At 37.7% G+C, this 19,158-nt stretch overlaps 2 protein-coding genes across 2 annotated transcripts in view; one reads left to right on the top strand and one right to left on the bottom strand.

Moving 5' to 3' along the window:
* The window catches only part of klu (zinc finger protein klumpfuss), a 333,538-nt gene that overhangs the window by 210,076 nt on the left and 104,304 nt on the right, over positions 1 to 19,158 (top strand). The window lies entirely within an intron of this gene.
* Positions 1,078 to 10,777, bottom strand: LOC105149221 (uncharacterized). The gene is made up of 2 exons (XM_011061492.2): positions 5,761 to 10,777; positions 1,078 to 5,440 (listed from the first exon to the last, which is right to left on the bottom strand). The coding sequence occupies exons 1-2, from the start codon at positions 5,896 to 5,898 to the stop codon at positions 4,874 to 4,876; spliced, it is 705 nt and encodes a 234-aa protein (XP_011059794.1). The 5' UTR covers positions 5,899 to 10,777; the 3' UTR covers positions 1,078 to 4,873.

Below are 19,158 nucleotides of genomic sequence, written 5' to 3'. Positions count from 1 at the left end.
TGACACAGAAGATAACTGTATTATTTTTTATTCATACGTTTCAGAGATAGCAATGAGAATATTTTAAGTATATTCATCTTTATTTATACGCGCAGAGATCTTCTGACAAAGTATGGATATCTCCGGAGAGATATCCAAACGTTCTGCCATAATGCCATCTTGCTATGCATACGGTTACTCATAATGCGTATAGATTATCGCGGTGGGATTAATCGGAGACACTAATACGAGCGATCGACGGACGAAAGGGATAATTAAAATTCGTGTTGCGATTTCGACGAAAAACAGAGCGGTTAATGCTATCAACGTCGATATCGACCGCTCAGGACCCCGCTAATTAGTGATGCAAATGCGAGTTGCAGCGTTGCAACTTGCAACAGGCGATACGACCGGTGTGGATACAATCAGCCTGCTCTTAAGATGCCACAAAAACCGTATCCGTATAGCGTGTCTATTAAACGCACGTCGCAGGTGTAACGTCAAAGCTCTTCCGCTAACCCACCGTATTTACGACTCGTCACGCTTTTGCGAGGCTTACATTCTACCCGCATTTCGACCTTATCTCAAGGTTAATTAAAGCAGAATTAATTGAAGACTGCAGAAAAAAATAATTATCGATATCATTGGAATGTCTTACTTGACAAAATAAGACACTTTTAGAAATAATTTTCTCACTATTTAGTATAAATAATATAAATAGTTTAATTCATACAATGAAAGATATAAATTCGAATAAGAATATAATCAATACGCTATCTTTATAACGTTCTATTTATTGCGATGTTTTATTATTTTAGATTATAGTTTTATAATCTATAATTGATAAACGTAACTCTAAAATTTCGTGATATACTGCATGTATCGCATGTGTTAAAATTAATATAATTTCAATCAAAAGAATTCTTTAAATTACGCAAATGATTCAATGAAAATGTAATACTACCGCTTTCTAGCCCGCAGCAATAACGTTATATTCAGATCCGCGTTTTCAGTCGAAATATCAATCATTGGAAATATTCACGACACGAATGAACTCAAAACTTGCGGCTTTGCCAGTTATGACTTTTTCTAGCAGAGGTGTGACATGATGGACGAGAAACGAATTTCACAATGGATAATTATACAACATAAAAGCGAGCAATAAACTCGCTCTCGCGCTAACGACTGAGATGACGTATCGAGTTGAAACCAGAACTGTTCATATTCCATTTTCCATCGCGGTCGCGTCGTCTTGTTCAATTCTCTCGCAATTTTTTATCTGGATCGAAAAGCGAAAATCCGAGTTGCCCACTACGCCTACGACTTCCGGTCGGATTTGCGGGATCGAGTTTGAGACTCGTAAATTACGTCGAACTTACATGCCCGATATTTTCCTTGCGCGATTATATCGTATCATCGAGATCGTTATCGGTAAACACACTATTAGCGTCGCTTGGGTCTGAGCAGGCTGGCTGGGGGTAAAAGAGCCATATACCAATTTAGACTCATAAAATTGGCGGAGTGTTCGGTAATAATGTGCGAATGCACTATCTATCAGCTAGGATAAAATAGTTAAGCGACTATACTTCAGAGCGACCGCGGTAATGAACGCCGATCGGGCGAGGCAAAATGTCGGCGAAAAGAAATCTGGCAGAACGCTAAATCTGCCACCGTATCAGAGAGGAGCAGTGATAATTCGCACATTTCACCGTCATCCTCATTACAACCGTAATAAACCTACTATTTTCGGTTTTTCTCTTTTACTCGAGGATAATGTCTATGCTGGAAAAAGAATTTCCATTAGTTGAAAATAGACAATTATAAATGTTTTTTAATAGAAAATTAGAATTTCTTGATTCAATTTATCATGATTCTAATTGAGATAATTAATATAAGTAACAAATTATAAGTCCTGATGAAGATTTAGTTGCTAGAAACACGTAGAATTTCTTAATTTATTTACATAATTATTTACATAATTTATTTATATAATGAAGACAAGATAATTGATATAATGCGTGTCCTTTCATATTTCTAGCATAAAGAATTGATTGATCTTAACGTCAGAATAATTTTTAAAGAGAGAATTTGAAGAAATTGTTAAGCATCCTCAAGTTATAAGAAACGAGTATCGATGTGGAAATCTTGGTGGAAATTATGTGATTAGATCCGTATACGTCCATCACCTAATGGTAGTACCGTCTCGCACAATATAAGACAGACGATTAGGAGAGCGTTGGTAGATGATGCAGCATATACTTGCCCACTAGTTAAGTACGGGAGCTGTATTGCGATCGATCGTTAATAACACTTCGGACTATAATTGGATGCCAGGATCGCCACCTGCTGTTTCCATATCGTCGATGTAGCCTAATTTGAGTACCCGGTAGTTATCAACGCTGCGAATCGCACGAATTAAAATCTCTCTCGTGTGGTCCGGATATATTAGCGTGGAGATAGCGGAGCAATTAAATTCCTGCGTTGACATGAACTAGAGCAGTGATCTTGAGCACGTTCGTGCCTCTCAGTTTCTTGTTACATTATCTCAGATTCTTCTTTCTTCTTGTTTTTGTAAACGAGAAAACATGAAACGTTATAATCTCTTACGTAAATGACCGCTTTGTCCAAAAACTGAGATTATGAAGTTAACTAAGTCAGTAATTAAATCATGTAATTATAATGATTTATGAATTAATATTTCATATTATAAATACAAAAATTTAATCTTGCGATTCTACATCTACAAAACTTAATTCTAAGAAATTTGGCTGATAGTAATTATATAAAATGCATTTCTGCATGTTATTAGCAGAATTTCAGTGAAACGCATTTTTTTCAATTATATTTTAGTAATAAATTGCTGAAATCACTTTTCAAACTTTATCTCAATTTATTAAAGAAACATATATTGAAATAAGCTTTACATATCAAATTAAAGTAAACTTAGTTTCTTGTCAAACTGTATTAAAAATAACCTTACAAATATAAAGCAAGAAGGATTGTCTTATTACAAAAAAGTTAAGCTATTTCCGTCTTCGAGGATAAAACCATTCGTGGTAATCGATTTTATCCTTTTTTTTTCTAATAGAGCATTAAGTACTCGACGAGCACTACGTTGCATGTACATTCGGACACACTTCTTGCACACCGATGTAAGTCACGATATGAGTTGAGTCAGAGATGTCAGTGTAGTCTCTGTGGGCTAGCTCCTAATCTAGCTCGGGAGAGTCGACATTGCTGCCGGTGGTAGCATAAATCTACCTTAATGATATCACCGCGTAATGCCGGGGTGACGCTATCTCGGCCGGTCGGTGTACGTGAGAACTCACTGACACCTCGACATCCGGAGTTTCACGAGCAATCGCGCGCAAAGAGAAGATGGTATCGCCGAGGTTTCCTCCTATCTGTCCGACGTCATTTAGGTGGAACCACGCAGCGGCTTGAAACTCTGTTCGGGACACGATGGTTACGCCTGCCAACGACCGCGAGTAACTTCTATTCTCCGTGCTATCTCGTTATTTCTTGACAAAATGAGAAGATTAGTAAAAAAAAAAACTGCCATGAATTTATTATTACTTGAATTTTTTCGTGCGACATATTTTTTAAAATAATGTATTCTCGTTTACGCAGTTTCATGGCCCAAAAAGATACGTTATAACTGTATAATGTTTTATTTCGTTAATTAGTAATACTAACATTTTATTCAGAGATATTCTGTGCTTTCGTACGAAATCATCATTGTATGTAAATTTTGTCGTGGAAATTGATGATGTCGGGTCACAGAGATGAAACAGAGATGAAACAATTAGCATTTTCGGATAGTATTTTTAGATTTAATATGTCTTTTTATATCGAAATTAATAATCTGGGATGTGGAATGGACCACCAAAGAGAGTTTCGCTTATGAACGGAAGAACAGCGAACGGTTCTCCGGCTATAGAAGGATCTTAGGATAGAAAGAGTCACCGTTAGAATCGTATTAGTATCGCATGATAGATTCCGGTATTAGCGTCACGTCGACGACCTCCGGGGGAGAGTCCTGTCGGAGAATAGGGAGCAGTTAGATGGCGGCATTGTGACCGCAGGATATCTAAACGGTACCGGGAATCGGCAGACGTCTTTCTCTCTCTCGCTCCGTGTCTCCTTTGCTTCCTCGCTCGAGACCGGTAAATGCTACTAATCACTTCTCGATCCTTTTTAACCTGCCTTGACCTCGTCGCGACAAAGAGTTATAGCAGTCGGCTTTATTTGAACTATCTCCATCAGGACCTCGAGCCACGTGAAAATCCTTTGCACCTGAAAATCGTGTCAAAGCAATGAGACTTTGTGATTTCGCTTTTCGAAGAAGAGAAAACACTGGTTGTCGTCTCTCGATTCAAGTTTGAAAATAATTGACTGGATTTTCACAATTTTAGAATTCGCTGCTATATAGCGAATGAGAAAGAAATAATAATCGAAATAAGTACAAAAGAAATTAGTGATACAACAGTTTATATAATCAGTCAGTGTAAAGGAAACATATAAAATTTTTTTAAAAAGTCGAAGACTACAAAACAAGGTTCGCTGTCGACGTACATTTCGTAACACTGTAATTTATCATCAAAATAAGACAAAATTTATAAATTCGTCAGAGTTATCCCCGCGTCATCGATTGATAACCACCGCGTCGAACAATTAATCCTTTGCAGTCCTGATTAAAAGATTAAAGATATAAAATTTGCTTTCTAAATTGAATTGTACGAAATAATATACAATAATAGAATATAATAATACGTTTTTTCATGTACCTAATAAACAAAATTTCAATTTTGTATAAAACTTCAATTGTCAATTTTACATGGACGATATACGACTGCGAAGGATTAAGATTCGCAGTAACTTTTCGTGTGTAGATTCACGATTGATCGCGATTTTGGTCGTCAATCATTTCCTTGTCGCTGCTACTCGATCGGCTGCGCGTCTGACTTCGATCCCGACTACGACTCTGATGTCTGGACGGCGTCTGATTGTTGATACCCTTCTTATACAAATAAGTCATATCCTTTCGGAGATTCTCCACCGGGGAATTTCTCAAGGTGTCGTCCGTGCGCTTCCTGGACGTGGCACACTTGCACCTGGTTGCGAGGGACCTCGTTCGAAGAAGCCCGGGGCTTCCCCCTCTGCCTCTTGAGGTTCTCCTTCCCCTCCTCCTTCCCCTGCCTCTGCCTCTGCCCCTGCCCCTGCCTCTGCCCCTGCCTCTGCCCCTGCCTCTCCTCCTCCTGCGGCCTCGGCGACTTGGTCTTCGCCCTCGCGTTACTCCACGGCCACGTCGTCGCCTTCTTCGCCTTCCTCTTCTACCTTGCTCCATGGGCGCCACGGTATGTGCTTTGTACATCATCTCAGGATCCGTATTCAGGCTGTAATAACCACGGTCCCTCTTCAGGATACCGTAGTCCAAGCCACGTTTCAAGGCAGCGAATATCTGCGAAAAAAAGCGTTTCTTGTATGATTAACAAACTTTTCTACTGCATTCATTAACCTACAATTTTCAGTAAAATTTTCCGTACTTTAAGTAATGATGCAACAGAATTCAAAAATTTTATATGATATCTTTTGAAATTTAGGAAAATAAGAAATTCTAAATTTAAATATTAATGTATTAAAATTAATTATTATTATATGTTAATTACTTCTGTGGTGAGAATAAGAAATATATTGATAAGAATATCATAAAAATAATACATGTAACGACATGCTTTTTAAGTAAAAACATGAAAGTGTTTTAAGTAAGCTGTTAATTACCTGTTTTTGTATGTTGGAGTCCGATCCCGTATATTGGGATTTAATGTAATTCATGATTTCCTTCGACGTGGAACCACGAATTTCCCGCAGATTTCGTATGGCAGAGGCCACTAGGGCCGACATCTTTGGCTTTGTCATATTTCACCTTTTTTTGCCTCTTCTATCCTTCGAAGATATTCCAAGATGCGTGTTGTCTCATGAGCAGATCTCGTCAGAATTTTAGAGGCCACATTCGAAGAGCTCGGACAGGTCGAAGGTCGCACGAAGATCGTCGTCGACGTTAATTTCAGCGATCGGCTTATCATTTGGCGCAGGATGATTTCTGAATAGTCGCGATAGTTCCTTTGCGACTTTTCAAAATGTGCGACGACGTTAAGGTAACTTGGACACGGTGAACGCGTACACTTGGAAACGGCACATTTAAGCCGGTGCGTTAAAATAATTACTAAGAAGATTTAATAACCGATAAAAATCGGTTATATTGAGATGCCGAATATGATTTTGGGAAGAGAGGATGGAATGTATTGCTCGTCAATGGTCTGTCCGGAGATAACTGAACTGTTGTTATTGATGCGCTATTTTGTTTGACACGCGTTGCTAAGAAGAAGTCATAGAATCTAAGTTCAGATTATTCAAAAAGTGAAGATCTCTCGATGATATCAAAATTTTATTCAAATTACAATCGAATATGACGTTATGGAAATAATTTGTAGCATAAATTCGAATTTAGAAAGATTAATATTAACGTAAGAACAGCAGATATTAGTATGCATGAGAACACATTTATTTTTACTTTTATTTTTTAGCAATTTCTTTTTTCATTTAGCCGACATGAGATTATAATAATATACTAATTCTCACATTATATAATTCAGTTATATTATAATTACAAGACATATTGATAGTATTAGCATCGAAAGAGTACAAAATAAATTCAAGATAACAATTTAGAAGAATATATCGATCGTAATAACAAAAGATAAGAAGTCTCGCGCGGTAAATTATGCGACTGCCGACGTTGATCATTGAATAGCCTCGTTTCTTGCTCTTCATAGCTCGTTTCATATTCCTCGGGCGCGCGGTATCCTTTTTTACATTTCCCGCATAATTAGCATCGTCGTCGTGCGTGCATTGCGATACTGGCAGCACGTAAGTACCACCGGCGGAGTAAATATCGTGTCACGTAACCGAGATGTACCACTCCCATTGAAAGCGCTTTAATTAATACACTCGTTTTAACACTCATAACATATTCCCGGACGCGCGCATAATTAAGAAAAAAAATAAACGACTCCATCGATTATCGGTGATGCGTCGACCGATGATCCACACGCGACTCCTCGATCGATGGTAGCTTATAATTTCTATCCGAGCATTTATCATCACGATGAATGTGATATAAGTAATATTAATGATAACAAAACGCGGTTGCTCAAGATAAAGACCGCGGAAACTGTGTCTCGCCTCGGCCTGCAACACCCCGTGTATCTTGGAATCACGGTGGCGAGCGGCGATGCAATATTGCGACTATATGCGTATAAATCTAATGGAGGTTCGGGGTCATCGCATCGGGGTTCACTTGGGTTTTGTGTATGAAATTGCGCTACCGCGCTACGCTGTACGGTAGCTTGCGGTAATACGACGACGCGGGTTCGCGCGCGAGAGTTTCTCTCTTTTTTCGGCCGTCTCGCGACTCTCGTCTCATTATCCGTCCTTAACGGTGCCGTCGCCGGCAGAAAAGAAGCCACGATTCCAAGTCGGTGCGAGCGCGCGCGGAACGCGTGTATCCCCGGACGAGACGACTCGCCACCTCGTCCGGTAATTGGACAGTCGTGGGGATAGCCGCGGTTTACAGGAATAACGCGGCAATTTAGCCGGCCGCTTAAGTCGCTACGCGTTACTTCGTTCGCGCCGACGATTTCGTTCGTTAATCAGCACCAGGTGTCGCGAAATACCGTCTCTCCTCGAATGCGCACCTGCTTGTAAATGCCTAACGTCTATACTCCAATAATTATTTATCAACGTCGCATTGAGAATGGGGGGCACGACAAGTCGACGGCATCCCGACCGCTCCGGCATTCGGGCGTTTTATTATTCATCGATCGTGGCGACGACGACGGCACACTTAGATCTCCTTCGTTTCTATACGCAGTAATTCTTCCTCGCGACGACGCGCGAGGTTGAAACGGTCGCAAGTGCCGGTGTATTTCCGTAATTAAATTCAATCGATGTGAGCGTAATCAACGATATATCATTCGCGGACGGCAAAGGCGATGGTTTTACTCCGTCGCCAATTGCGTTCTTATCCTTATGGTACTACACGTCGTAGATTGAATTTACATCAGTTGCTTCTGGAAACCGAACTTTGTTCCGTGATTACATCCGTTCCAATTCTCGTTTCGAAGTAGCGCGCCGAAGTAGACGCAACAATTCGGATCTCGCGGCGCGTTATCCGTGCCGATGTCGTGAGATATTGCTCCGGTGAGATATCGTCGGTTTCTCGTGTATCATAAAGGGAGTATCGACAAAATCAAACCTCAAGGAACTCTAGGAACGTGACTTCGTAACTAGGCGGCGCGGGCGCGACAAGAGCGAACGAACCCGCGCTCTGTTATCCTTCGAGACTCTGCCTTCGACTCTGTCCTATCCTTCGTCGCCCCGTCGAGACCGATGGACTCCAACCGGGCGACAGGACCCTAACAAATGTCGCGTCAGGATAATTGCGTGCGGAATTCGCCGCTCCCACGACGAGCGTGCTGTTCCTAACGCTGCGGGAGCGACGGCGAGCGACGGCGAGCGACGCAATCCGGGCACGGTTCCTCCTGCTTCCTTCTGCCGACGGAACCACCACAATGGTTCCACGCTTCGTACGTTTATCATACGAGCATGTGCATGCTTACGTATGTATGCGTGGAGGAGCCATCACCTCCCTCGCCGCGGGATGTCCGGCCGGACAGAATGTGGCGAACCGACCGTGACGATTGCCCACCGAGGCATTTTTACACCTACGCTCGCTCTTTCCAGGAATCCATCGATCCCGATCCTCCACACCTTGCGGCGTCTAATCACCGTGACTTCGCCAGCGTATTTTCTTCTAAAACAATGCCGAGGCTTCCCGGAGCGCGTATGCGTGATTTTACTCGGCGCAGTCTACTTCTTGTTGCTTGGAAAGTCGTTAGGATGTTGCGAGAAGAACGTCGAACCGCTCGCAAGAAAGCTAACCTCCGCCGATCGTCACAGATCTTGCGCCTTTTACGATCGCAACGGTCTATTACGAAGAACACTTCGATGAACTTTTATTGAACTGTAGAATGCGCGGTTTCCGTTATACTTTTGATTATCTTATTTCTTTACCTATATTACATTATATCATATAGGGGCTCAAATTGTAAATAATAATTTTACATGGAAAGAACAATTTTGCTGTAGGGTTTCTATTTTGATAATTCATTAAAATTATGTTCAGATCTGTATCTAGCTAAATTTTTAAATATTTTAACAAAATCGTTCTTTTCATGTATAAATTATTTAACCGTTCACAAAATAACGTCTCGTTTCCTTAAACGTTTACAGCTCGAGAAATATTAATACATCGATGTTTCGAATTAAGGAAAAATCAAGATTGCTTATCTATCCTGCAGTATCTGTCGTTAAAATTGAAAGACACTTTTAATACATCCTGTGTAGAAATTCTGTAATTTTTTTTAAACTTAACCGCGTAGGGTTAATTGCTACCTGCAAAGATCAAAAGACCTGAGGCTGCGACAACAATCTTAGAGGTGTCACAGTTCGAGGACAGCGGTTCGATTGCGCTTCGAAATATCCCCGGAGGACGTTCATTAAATGACAGTAGAGTCTGTATGTGGAAAGACACAACCCTCGCGACACCGGTGTCGTTCGGTCGACCAATCAACGTGTCGATCGGCACATTGTGCACCGTGCACCGCGACGATTGTGATTGGCCGATCGGGCACCTTTCTGCCTTCCGCAACCGACAATCGCATAAGTCGAACGTGTTATTCGCTTTGCATACTTGACCGGCGGCGCCCGACGCGGTTCATTATCCATCGTAAACGTGTTTTTTTTTTGAACCGCAGATCGCCATTTTGGATTAATTATCGGTCGACTTGTGCGCGTCACATTAGCGTTTTCCCCTGTGGCGCAATATACAAATTATTTCATCGACCAATCATCGAATGCATGCTTCCAGCAGTAGTACGATCGTGCGCATGAATATTACGAGCGTAATAAATAATTGGTGTTCTCAAAATGGAGAGATCGAGACGCGTTGACAATTTTATTATCATAATTTGTCCTGTTCGCGAGCATCTATCAGCGTGACGGTGTGGCAACCAGGTTTTAATTATTGCCGCATGAAGAATATAATCTTTCCGATTATATGCTGCTCGCGCCGCATAAGCTTTAGAAAGTGTTATCCTCAGGTATTCATTAGCAGCGTAATTTTTCATACTTGTCGGATATGGCCATTTCTGTAATATTAATAACATAATTCAATGAAAGTATTGCTTTCACAGAAAGTGAGATCTTAACTTAATTATGACAAGTGGTCGATTCATTTTTAATCATATGTATGTTATGTATTTTCTGCGTATCTTGAATGGTGATGTATCCTAAACTTTGTGTCCACTAAAAATTGCTCAGAGATCTCGGATAGAGAAAGAATTAACAAATCACATTTGAACAATTCAGTCATTTGACCAAAGCGATTGATCAATTCTTTTTCTGTTCAAAGGTCACCAATCGATTTTTAGTAATTTTTTTCTTCAGATCCGTTGAAACTAGAAATTGCAGTATCTAGGAATAAACTGCATGGCACATGATTAATGAAACTAACAAAATCAGAAACAATATAAAATTGAATGAGTACGAATTAAAATCCAAAATGTAAAGATTAGTGAAAATTTGCAAAAGACGTGAATACAACTCCATAAATGCGCATCAGTTTGGATAAAGGACCAGATAATCAAGGAAAAACAAGAGCACCATAATCAAACTTATATATAATATATAATTTATATATAATTTATAAATAACTTATATATAATTAAATGATAAACAAATATTGGGGCAATAAAAATAATGCACATGTAATTATATAAGGAAAGTCAAGACTGATTTCTAACACCGTAAACACAAGGTTTAAATATCGAGACTTAACAAAAATTATAATGTTTATAATTGCATGGAAATGCATTCTTTCTTAATTTCGTATAGAAATAATTTTTCTACAATACATCCGGTTCGTCTTTCATCAAATTATACGTAATCTTTCATCATCAGGTCTTTGATGCTCCAGTATGCTATATAGGTTTAGGTTCATCGCATTGCACGCGAAGAAATGGTTAATCAGCCGAAATAATCACTCTTTCTTCTTCTTTTTCTTCTTCTTTCGTCCACTCGCTCATTCTCGCGTGCCGGATTTTCGGTTTGCGATGGGTTCGTGCCGGAAAGGTGAATTAACGGGCCAATGAGAAGGGGCGCAGTTAATAAACCAGACATATTAAACGATTATATTAACGCAACCGTCGCCGGAGATTAATGCACTCGCGGCTCTCGAACGTCTCACTCCTCGCAAGCGTGCATCGAGGAAAGGTAGGAGCCGACAAGAAATATGATCTGCATGGTGTGAGCACCATTGCACCGCGGTAGCTTTAAGATAATTACGACCGTATGATTTTTGCGTATCGAAAGGCTATAATAGTTCGGACGACAAGTCGGTTGACTCGAAAGCGGCGCATTAAAAGGAACTTTTTTACTATCACTTTAATCAAGGCGAAACGCATCGCGAAGACAACTGTAATAAATGTTGTGTGTAGAATTATAAAATTATTCGAGAGATCATCGTATAGACGATTATACCGTTAAATGTAAATTAATTTTTAAAAAATGGACTACATCCAATAATGTAAAATAATAAACTATTTGCGATTAACGTGATAATCAGTTTTTTAAAATAATTTAAATAAATTTTTTTAACTCTGATTATATTACACTTATTATATTTCCAAATTATTTTTTAATTATTTTTTGCTTGTATACCATTGAACTTATTTGGCCTATTATATCTTCTATTTGTGATTAGAAATAACATTTTCATTTGAATAATTATAATAATTTTTATTCCGTTGCATCAAATTTTTGTATTCAAGTGTTTTTATTTTTTTTTTGTGCAAATATAATTTATATTATTCGATAAAAAAATTACTTGTAATTAAAATAATTAACAGTAATTTTTGCAGAAAAGATGTTAAAAGCGATCGAAAAATCTTCATGTTCTCGTGAGAAATTTAAACCTATGAAGCAGACGTAAAAAGGAGAAAGTAGGGAGGACGGAGTCTGTGAGAGAGAACGTTTGATTACACGAGAGCAGGTGGACTAGAAGAGAACACGAAGTCGCTCGACTAAGGTAGCGACGTAGGTTTTCTTGGCCCACCCGCACCTACCACTCGTCTCGATGTCACATGTTTATAAATAGTGCATCAACGTAATGCCCGGCGGCTGTAACTACGGCGAAAGATTTACGAACACCGTGTCTTGAGTAGCGGGCAGGCAACGTTCCCGAGAGAAACGAGACGTTCTCTGAACGCGGAAAGGAATTCGGTGAGAGATGTAATAACGAGGTTGAGCGACTCGCGCCTGGTTAGGCGTTACCAATGGTTCCTGAAATGTTCCGTCTGGCTAGAGATCGTCGGAAGTATTATCTGGAGTGATCATGTTCGCACATTATTACGCGTAAGAAACATGATAGAAGATTTCGTTACATGTCGAGTTTTCTCAAAGGATTGGACTACAATTTTTTATTTCGTTCTCTTGAAAGTTGATTGACAGATGAATTGACAGATTTGTAATAATTATTTCAAGTAAAACAAAGACTTACATTAACAAAGTATTTAATAATTGTTCAACAAAACTTTAGTTAAAGAATTCAACAATTCATCCAACTTGTTAAAGAATTTGATCATTTAAAATAATTAAAAAATATGATACATCCAAATATCTAAATTATATCTGCGTAGATCCCAGTGGTACGATAAGTATGACTTAACTGGACCTAACGCGGACGATTTTGGAATCGTGAAAGTACGAAAATTATAAAGGTATCTTCGACAACAACGTAACGACATATGTTTCATGGACCATGGTTTTCTCAATGTGTGCTAGCTATTTCGGCTATTTGCGACGTTCACTTGTGTCGGACGTGCTCCCTCGTGTCTAATGTCGTGCAATGCGAGCAACGTGTTCGTGATCTCAGTCGAAATTCACGTCCGTGGTCTAGTCATCATCGTCGGAATTCGTAGCTCGACGGCGCCGATCGTCTCCAATTAGTCGCGCGTTTACAAATCGCGCGGTCCGAAGATAATTAATAATACGTAAAAACATCGCTGTTGTCGACAATGTAGAACGGATTGCGTACCGACGATAGCGATCTAAATTTAGTACGTTTGGATGCCCTCGGTGACGTAGGGAATCGGACAAAGTATCGATCGTAGTCGAGAATACGGTCGGAATTCTAAAGCACTGCTAATTTCCTGAAGATTATTTGTGTGTATGTCAAAATGGATAAAATATGTATATAGATACTAAAATAGTATAGAAAAATAGATGCTGTGATATAACCAATTTAAAAGAAAAAGATTATAATCTTTTCAAAACAACAATGGGTTGAGAATCAGTGCAATACACATAATACGCATATTAGTTATAAAAACATTTTAATTGGCGTGAAGATGGCATTACAATACAAAAGGGAACGTTTTGTTAGCTAAACTTTTTTTTTCTTTTTAACCAATAATTTCAATTTAGTCGAAACATTCCCGTTTGTATTGTAATGCCATCTTCACGCCAATTAAAATGTTTTTATAAATAATATGCGCATTGTGAACTTGATTCCCATTAACAGTATATTGTTATTTTGAATTATCGGGAATCAAGATTTAGTTTTTATTCATAAAAATAATACAATTTAATTTATTTTTAAACGATATATTAGAATTAAATAATATTAGATTATTTATCTTGGAATATGCATATAACAATTGATTTTATGATATATCAAAGTATACAAAGATGCATTTATTTCGAGTACTACTTTTATGATATAATTTTTATCTACACGTATTATACGAAGTCACGTCTGTCATATTTGTTTCTCGTAATAGTCAAAGTTTAAGAGAAAACACGTATATTTCTTCGTGCAACACGATGAATCGCCTATTTTAACGATTTCTTAGATCTTACTCGGTACGACATGAACGGGCACTTAAATTTGACGAATGTGACGAATGCAAAAGATCTCTATCGTATAAAATGGCGCAGACGAAACAATCGAGCGAAACATATCAAGTTTAGAGGAACGTTGCATCGGAGCTGAGAAATGTAGCACGAAGTGCACGTTAACGAACATTCTCTTTGGGCGAATTATATATGTAGACATTCGTTACGTTAATGGAATCCTTGCGACTATATAGTGATATACAACGCAGAAATAATAGAACTCGTAAATTGGCACATGCCTCAACAGAATCCAGTTGAGGTATGATTCGAGTGAGTTCAAAACGTCATCAAACATTAATCTCTGATTATTTTAAAATTTGTTATAATATTTTCAAGATTTATAAATCATGTTAAGATCATGCAAAACTTTCTATTAATCATAAATTCTGACGAATTTTAAAATATTTTTTCTTAGTAAAAACTTTACAAAAATTATTAAAAACTTTATAGAGCTTGTCATCACAAGTTTTTTGACATTGAACATTTTATTAAGATAATTTTGTAGAAATTGATTGCAGAAAGAGATTTAATTACTATATAAATTTACATATTTCATATTGAATAATATAATGTTAAATAGCAGCTATCCACAAGTACTTATATACTAATAAATTAATAATTAAAACTTCACTATTTAAGATAATTATTTTTTAATTTTATTAGGTAGTATAAATAGATCCGATTTGAAGATAGAAAAGATAGAAGACGATTGATAATTCCGAGATATTCTTCATGGTATTCAATGCAAATGTAATTTCGTGTTTTTTTCTGCGAAATTACAATCATTTTCCATCATAGAGATAGAACACTTGTAAAAGTTCTAATAAGTCTCGGGATTAAATCATGGAGAAGGTTAAAAGTACTTGATCGTCTGTCCAATAATCTCGCAATCCATTTTACTTATGATCGATGGGGCGCTTTAACTCGGCGAAACGCCATTTCTCGCAAACGAGGGCGACTGAAGAGCCGCTTAAAGCGGACGCGACGATCTCCTTCCGTAGTCACTAAATCATGCGATTCTAAGCTCACAGATGCAAGTTTATAAATGTATCTCCCACGCCCTCCACTGTCTGGCCGGATTTCTCTTTTTGTACTCCTTCCAACACCCGCTCTCGTCTAGTGATGTCTTTCGCTTTCTTGATTCTCTGTATTACATGCGAATGTTTTGAAAGGGAAGATTAATCTGCGTTTTCCTGGACATGTGATATTTACACTACCGGAGAAGAGTCACGTGTAAAAGAAATACTTTTTTAAATGCAAGTCCGAAGATATATTTAGTACAAAAAAGGAAAATATATTTCTTGTTAAACAAAAGGAATGTGAAATTAGAATATTTTCATGATTACTATAGAAAACATACCTGAGTTTTCTTTCTTTATACTTAAATATGAAAAGTTTCTTTCTGCAAATTTTTATTTTTTTTTTTGTACATTATTCTTATATCAAATTTTTAAAATATGATTTAATATTATCATTAGTTCTAATGACGAAATATATTATTCTATCGAAATCAGTTGTAAATATTATCGAGAATATAAATGTTAAATGTTAATGAATAATAAAAATAAGAAGAAGAAAATGTTCTTCTAAAATAAATAAATTAGACACAATATTAGATCGAGAAATCAGAAAATTTTATATAATTTTCTATGTTTGAAGCAAGTAAATTGATCAACGTCAAGTTTGAAGCATAATAAAGATTTAAAGTCAGTTTAATTTGACGTGCTATCCCTTCACCCTGAAGAAAATTAGAATACGCAGTCGAGCGGCGGTGTCAGTTATATTAATGAAATGATAATCGATGTGCTTAAGGGAAATAATTACAAGCGGTATAGTTATCGTAGCTGCGCTCTCTGCCATCGTCGGAGAAGATCCACCACGTTAAGAGATGACAACCGGCTCTCAAGCCTGCAAACGTTGCCGATCAGTTAATGACATTTATGACAGCCGACTGTAACTCTTAAGGGGTATCGGAGAAACGCGTTCTCTCCGTCGTGTCGAGAACGTTAAAGTGGCTCGTGGAAAACGTCCTCCGAGAGTTCATAACGAATTAATTACACATGGGAAAGAGAAAGAGAGATCGAATTTCTTATAACTATCTTGAGTTTGTCTGCCCTTTTTATTGATTGTTTTATTAATTTTAATTGTGCACATAGAGTTGCACTGGCAGAGCCACTATTCTGAATTTTTTAGTTTCAGTTGCACTACTCTTTTATGAAAAGCGCTTCCAGGACGTATATATGAAGGTGATCCTATACGATCAATAATATTGTCTAATAATATTAACTAATATACTGACAATATTACTGATCGTATGTGGTTAATATTGATGGATTGACATCGAATATTGACGGTGATCTGGATTTTGATTCTCGAGCATCAGTATCGCTTTATTATTGGATATCACAGTATTTTCATAGTACAATAAATAATGTATCTACGTAAAACTAAAGTGAAATATTCTTAATAATACTGATCATGTAAGGTTGTAAAAATATTGAAAATATTGCATATTATCAGTATTACTGATTCAATAATACTGATCAGTATTATTGACTGATATATATATATAGGTCACCTTAATAGAAGCGATGTGAAATAAGATTCCCTCGATTTCCGTTTAATAATATATAAGATAAGATAAGAGACAGTGGAGTCGAACGGATATATCAAACTTTTATACAATTATACAAATGCGATGGATATAATTGTGGATAAAAGTTTTATACATTCATCCCATTCGTATTTCTTATATAATCCCAATTTCACGTGTTGAAACATATTTCTTGGATAAATAATTACTACTTGATATTCAAATATGATAATAAATTCCTCATTTTTCCTAATCATTTTTTTTCAAAAGATTCAAGAGGTTTCCATTTTTTTTTCATTTTTCAACTCCATAGTAACAATTGACTTCGTTCCAAGCACGTCGCCGTTCCAGCATCCGAAATCTTTCCGGCTCGTCGACTTTAATTGACCAGGGGGTGGTTCACATACTGTTGGACATTCACTCGGAATCATGCAACAAGGAGCGAGGCTGTTTGCAACGCGCGACGCGTGTGAAAATAGACGCTCAATGCCTCACAGTCATGCAGACGGTAGACGGCGGCTGCCAACACGACTACCGGCGATGCCTGCGCGATGCTTGACTGTTATGAGCAGCTATAATAACAGTGACCAGTTGCTGCAAGGAGGAACTCTCATTAATGGTACACCCGTGAGACTATGAATCGTGGCAATGGTGGAAACGCAACGCTCTGAACGGGCTGAGGTCCGCATGGCGGTCTGTGAACGCGGATGAATGTACTCGCGCGTGTCTCTCCCGCGCGAAAACTCGTCGCCCTCGTATCATGCCGTGACAATAATAGCTGGTGCGAATGGTCGACTCGCGGTTTGCCCGCGTTCACGGGAAACGATCTTACCAAATTGTCTCGAAAATTGCTATAAATCAACACGAATATTCTCCCACTAACAAAGGGATACCATTAATACTGATGTCAGCACACTTACATAAATATTCGCAGAGATGAGGTGGAGATAATAATTTTTGCTGAAGAATTGAGGCGCTAAATATAATGAATACGTATTAAATGGTGCATCAAAGCAACGCATAAAATATATACAATAGATACATAAAAGTTTACATCTCGGAATGTATCTTTTAAAACGTATAATTTTACGCACTAAAATATAATTTTAGTGTAATTAACTAAATATATAATTATATATATATATATATATACTAAATGCTTTATATATATATATATATACTAAATCTAAAAATTGCAGCTGAATTCTATTTAAGAAATATTCCCTTTCAATTCTTTATTTATTTATTTAAATGTAACGCCGTACCACAAATAGTAAATAAAAGATGAGAAATATCAATTTTCAATTATCTGTATTTTGGTTTAGTCCGTGAGACGCTAAAATGATGCAACGTTTCTTATTAAAGCTGAAAACGTATGGCTCAAAACGGTAAGCGAGTTCGGAGATTCCATCAGAGTTACGAATAACGTAAGAGATCACTAATGCCGCAGAATGGCACTCGCCACAGCTCCTTTATCGATGTAAACAACTGCTAAAATCACCGTAGACGCAGTACACTGTGCCAAAGTGCCGTCTTATTTTTGGAACGCGCTCAGCGTCATGGCGTCTCACGTCAGCACGCCCTCGCTTGAGCCACCAGTGTCTAGGTGTTAGCAAAAAGTGCCAACAGACAAGAGTCTGTCCCCGTCTAAACCGACTTCATCTTGGATGAGAATATAAAAGAAACAAATATGGCGTCCCGTCCATCACTTAAGGCCGGTTTCATCACTCCGATTAATCTAATCGGTCGATTAAGTGTCAGTCGTGATTGATCAAGTCTGTTGAACAACAAATGCGAATTGGATAGTTCGAATATAACAATCGACTTTTAATTCACATATCGGTCAAAGAATTGTGTAAATAAAAATCGATGTTTTTACTTTGTGCAACTTTCAGTTTATGGACTTGCAATAGTTATTCAAATCAGTTGATGTCTTATTTATTAAAGAAAATAGAAAATAGTTCAGTCTGCTTTGCATTTTATTCCAGTTACGAACAAACGTTTTTCTTTTACAATTTCATACTATAGGTAACGAGAAAATTAGAAAGATCGTTTGGCTCATACAATATGTTTTGTCGCATCTTTGCATTTCTTTTTTAACAGCATTGATATGGTGTTTGATTTCCAAAGTCACAAACATAGTTCTACTTTCGCGGGAAACCAATATAACGTTTACGAGTACACATAAAGAGACGGTCATAAATCAAATGCTTGAAAACGAATGAAAGGATAGGGATCGACCGGTTTGCAACATATGATACGTTAAGACATAGCGTGCCGCATAAATCGTGTTTATATCGTGTCAAAATCAATGTTTGACAAGTCATTTTTTCAACTTCTTTAATTTTATAATTTATGACGGTAAACCATGAACGCGAAACTTGAGTGACAAAACGAGTACGCGACAATAAAATGAGAGGTCGATTAAAAAGCGAAATTTGTCGCCAATGTTGCGTGAAGTCAAACTATTTAATGCATATAGAAATGATTTATTACAATTAGAAAGGACC

The sequence above is a fragment of the Acromyrmex echinatior genome, chromosome 5 (genome assembly GCF_024713525.1).
Source record: "Acromyrmex echinatior isolate Ae372 chromosome 5, ASM2471352v2, whole genome shotgun sequence".
NCBI classification, from domain to species: Eukaryota; Metazoa; Arthropoda; class Insecta; order Hymenoptera; family Formicidae; genus Acromyrmex; species Acromyrmex echinatior.
This window is presented reverse-complemented; position numbering and strand designations above follow the sequence as displayed.

What these genes read in the sequence shown, in the direction of transcription:
- LOC105149221 (XM_011061492.2), bottom strand. Translation starts at nt 5,898, where the DNA reads ATGACAAAGCCAAAGATGTCGGCCCTAGTGGCCTCTGCCATACGAAAT. An exon ending in ACTCCAACATACAAAAACAG is followed by an intron (nt 5,441 to 5,760) that starts GTAATTAACAGC and finishes TTTTTTTCGCAG; the next exon opens with ATATTCGCTGCCTTGAAACG.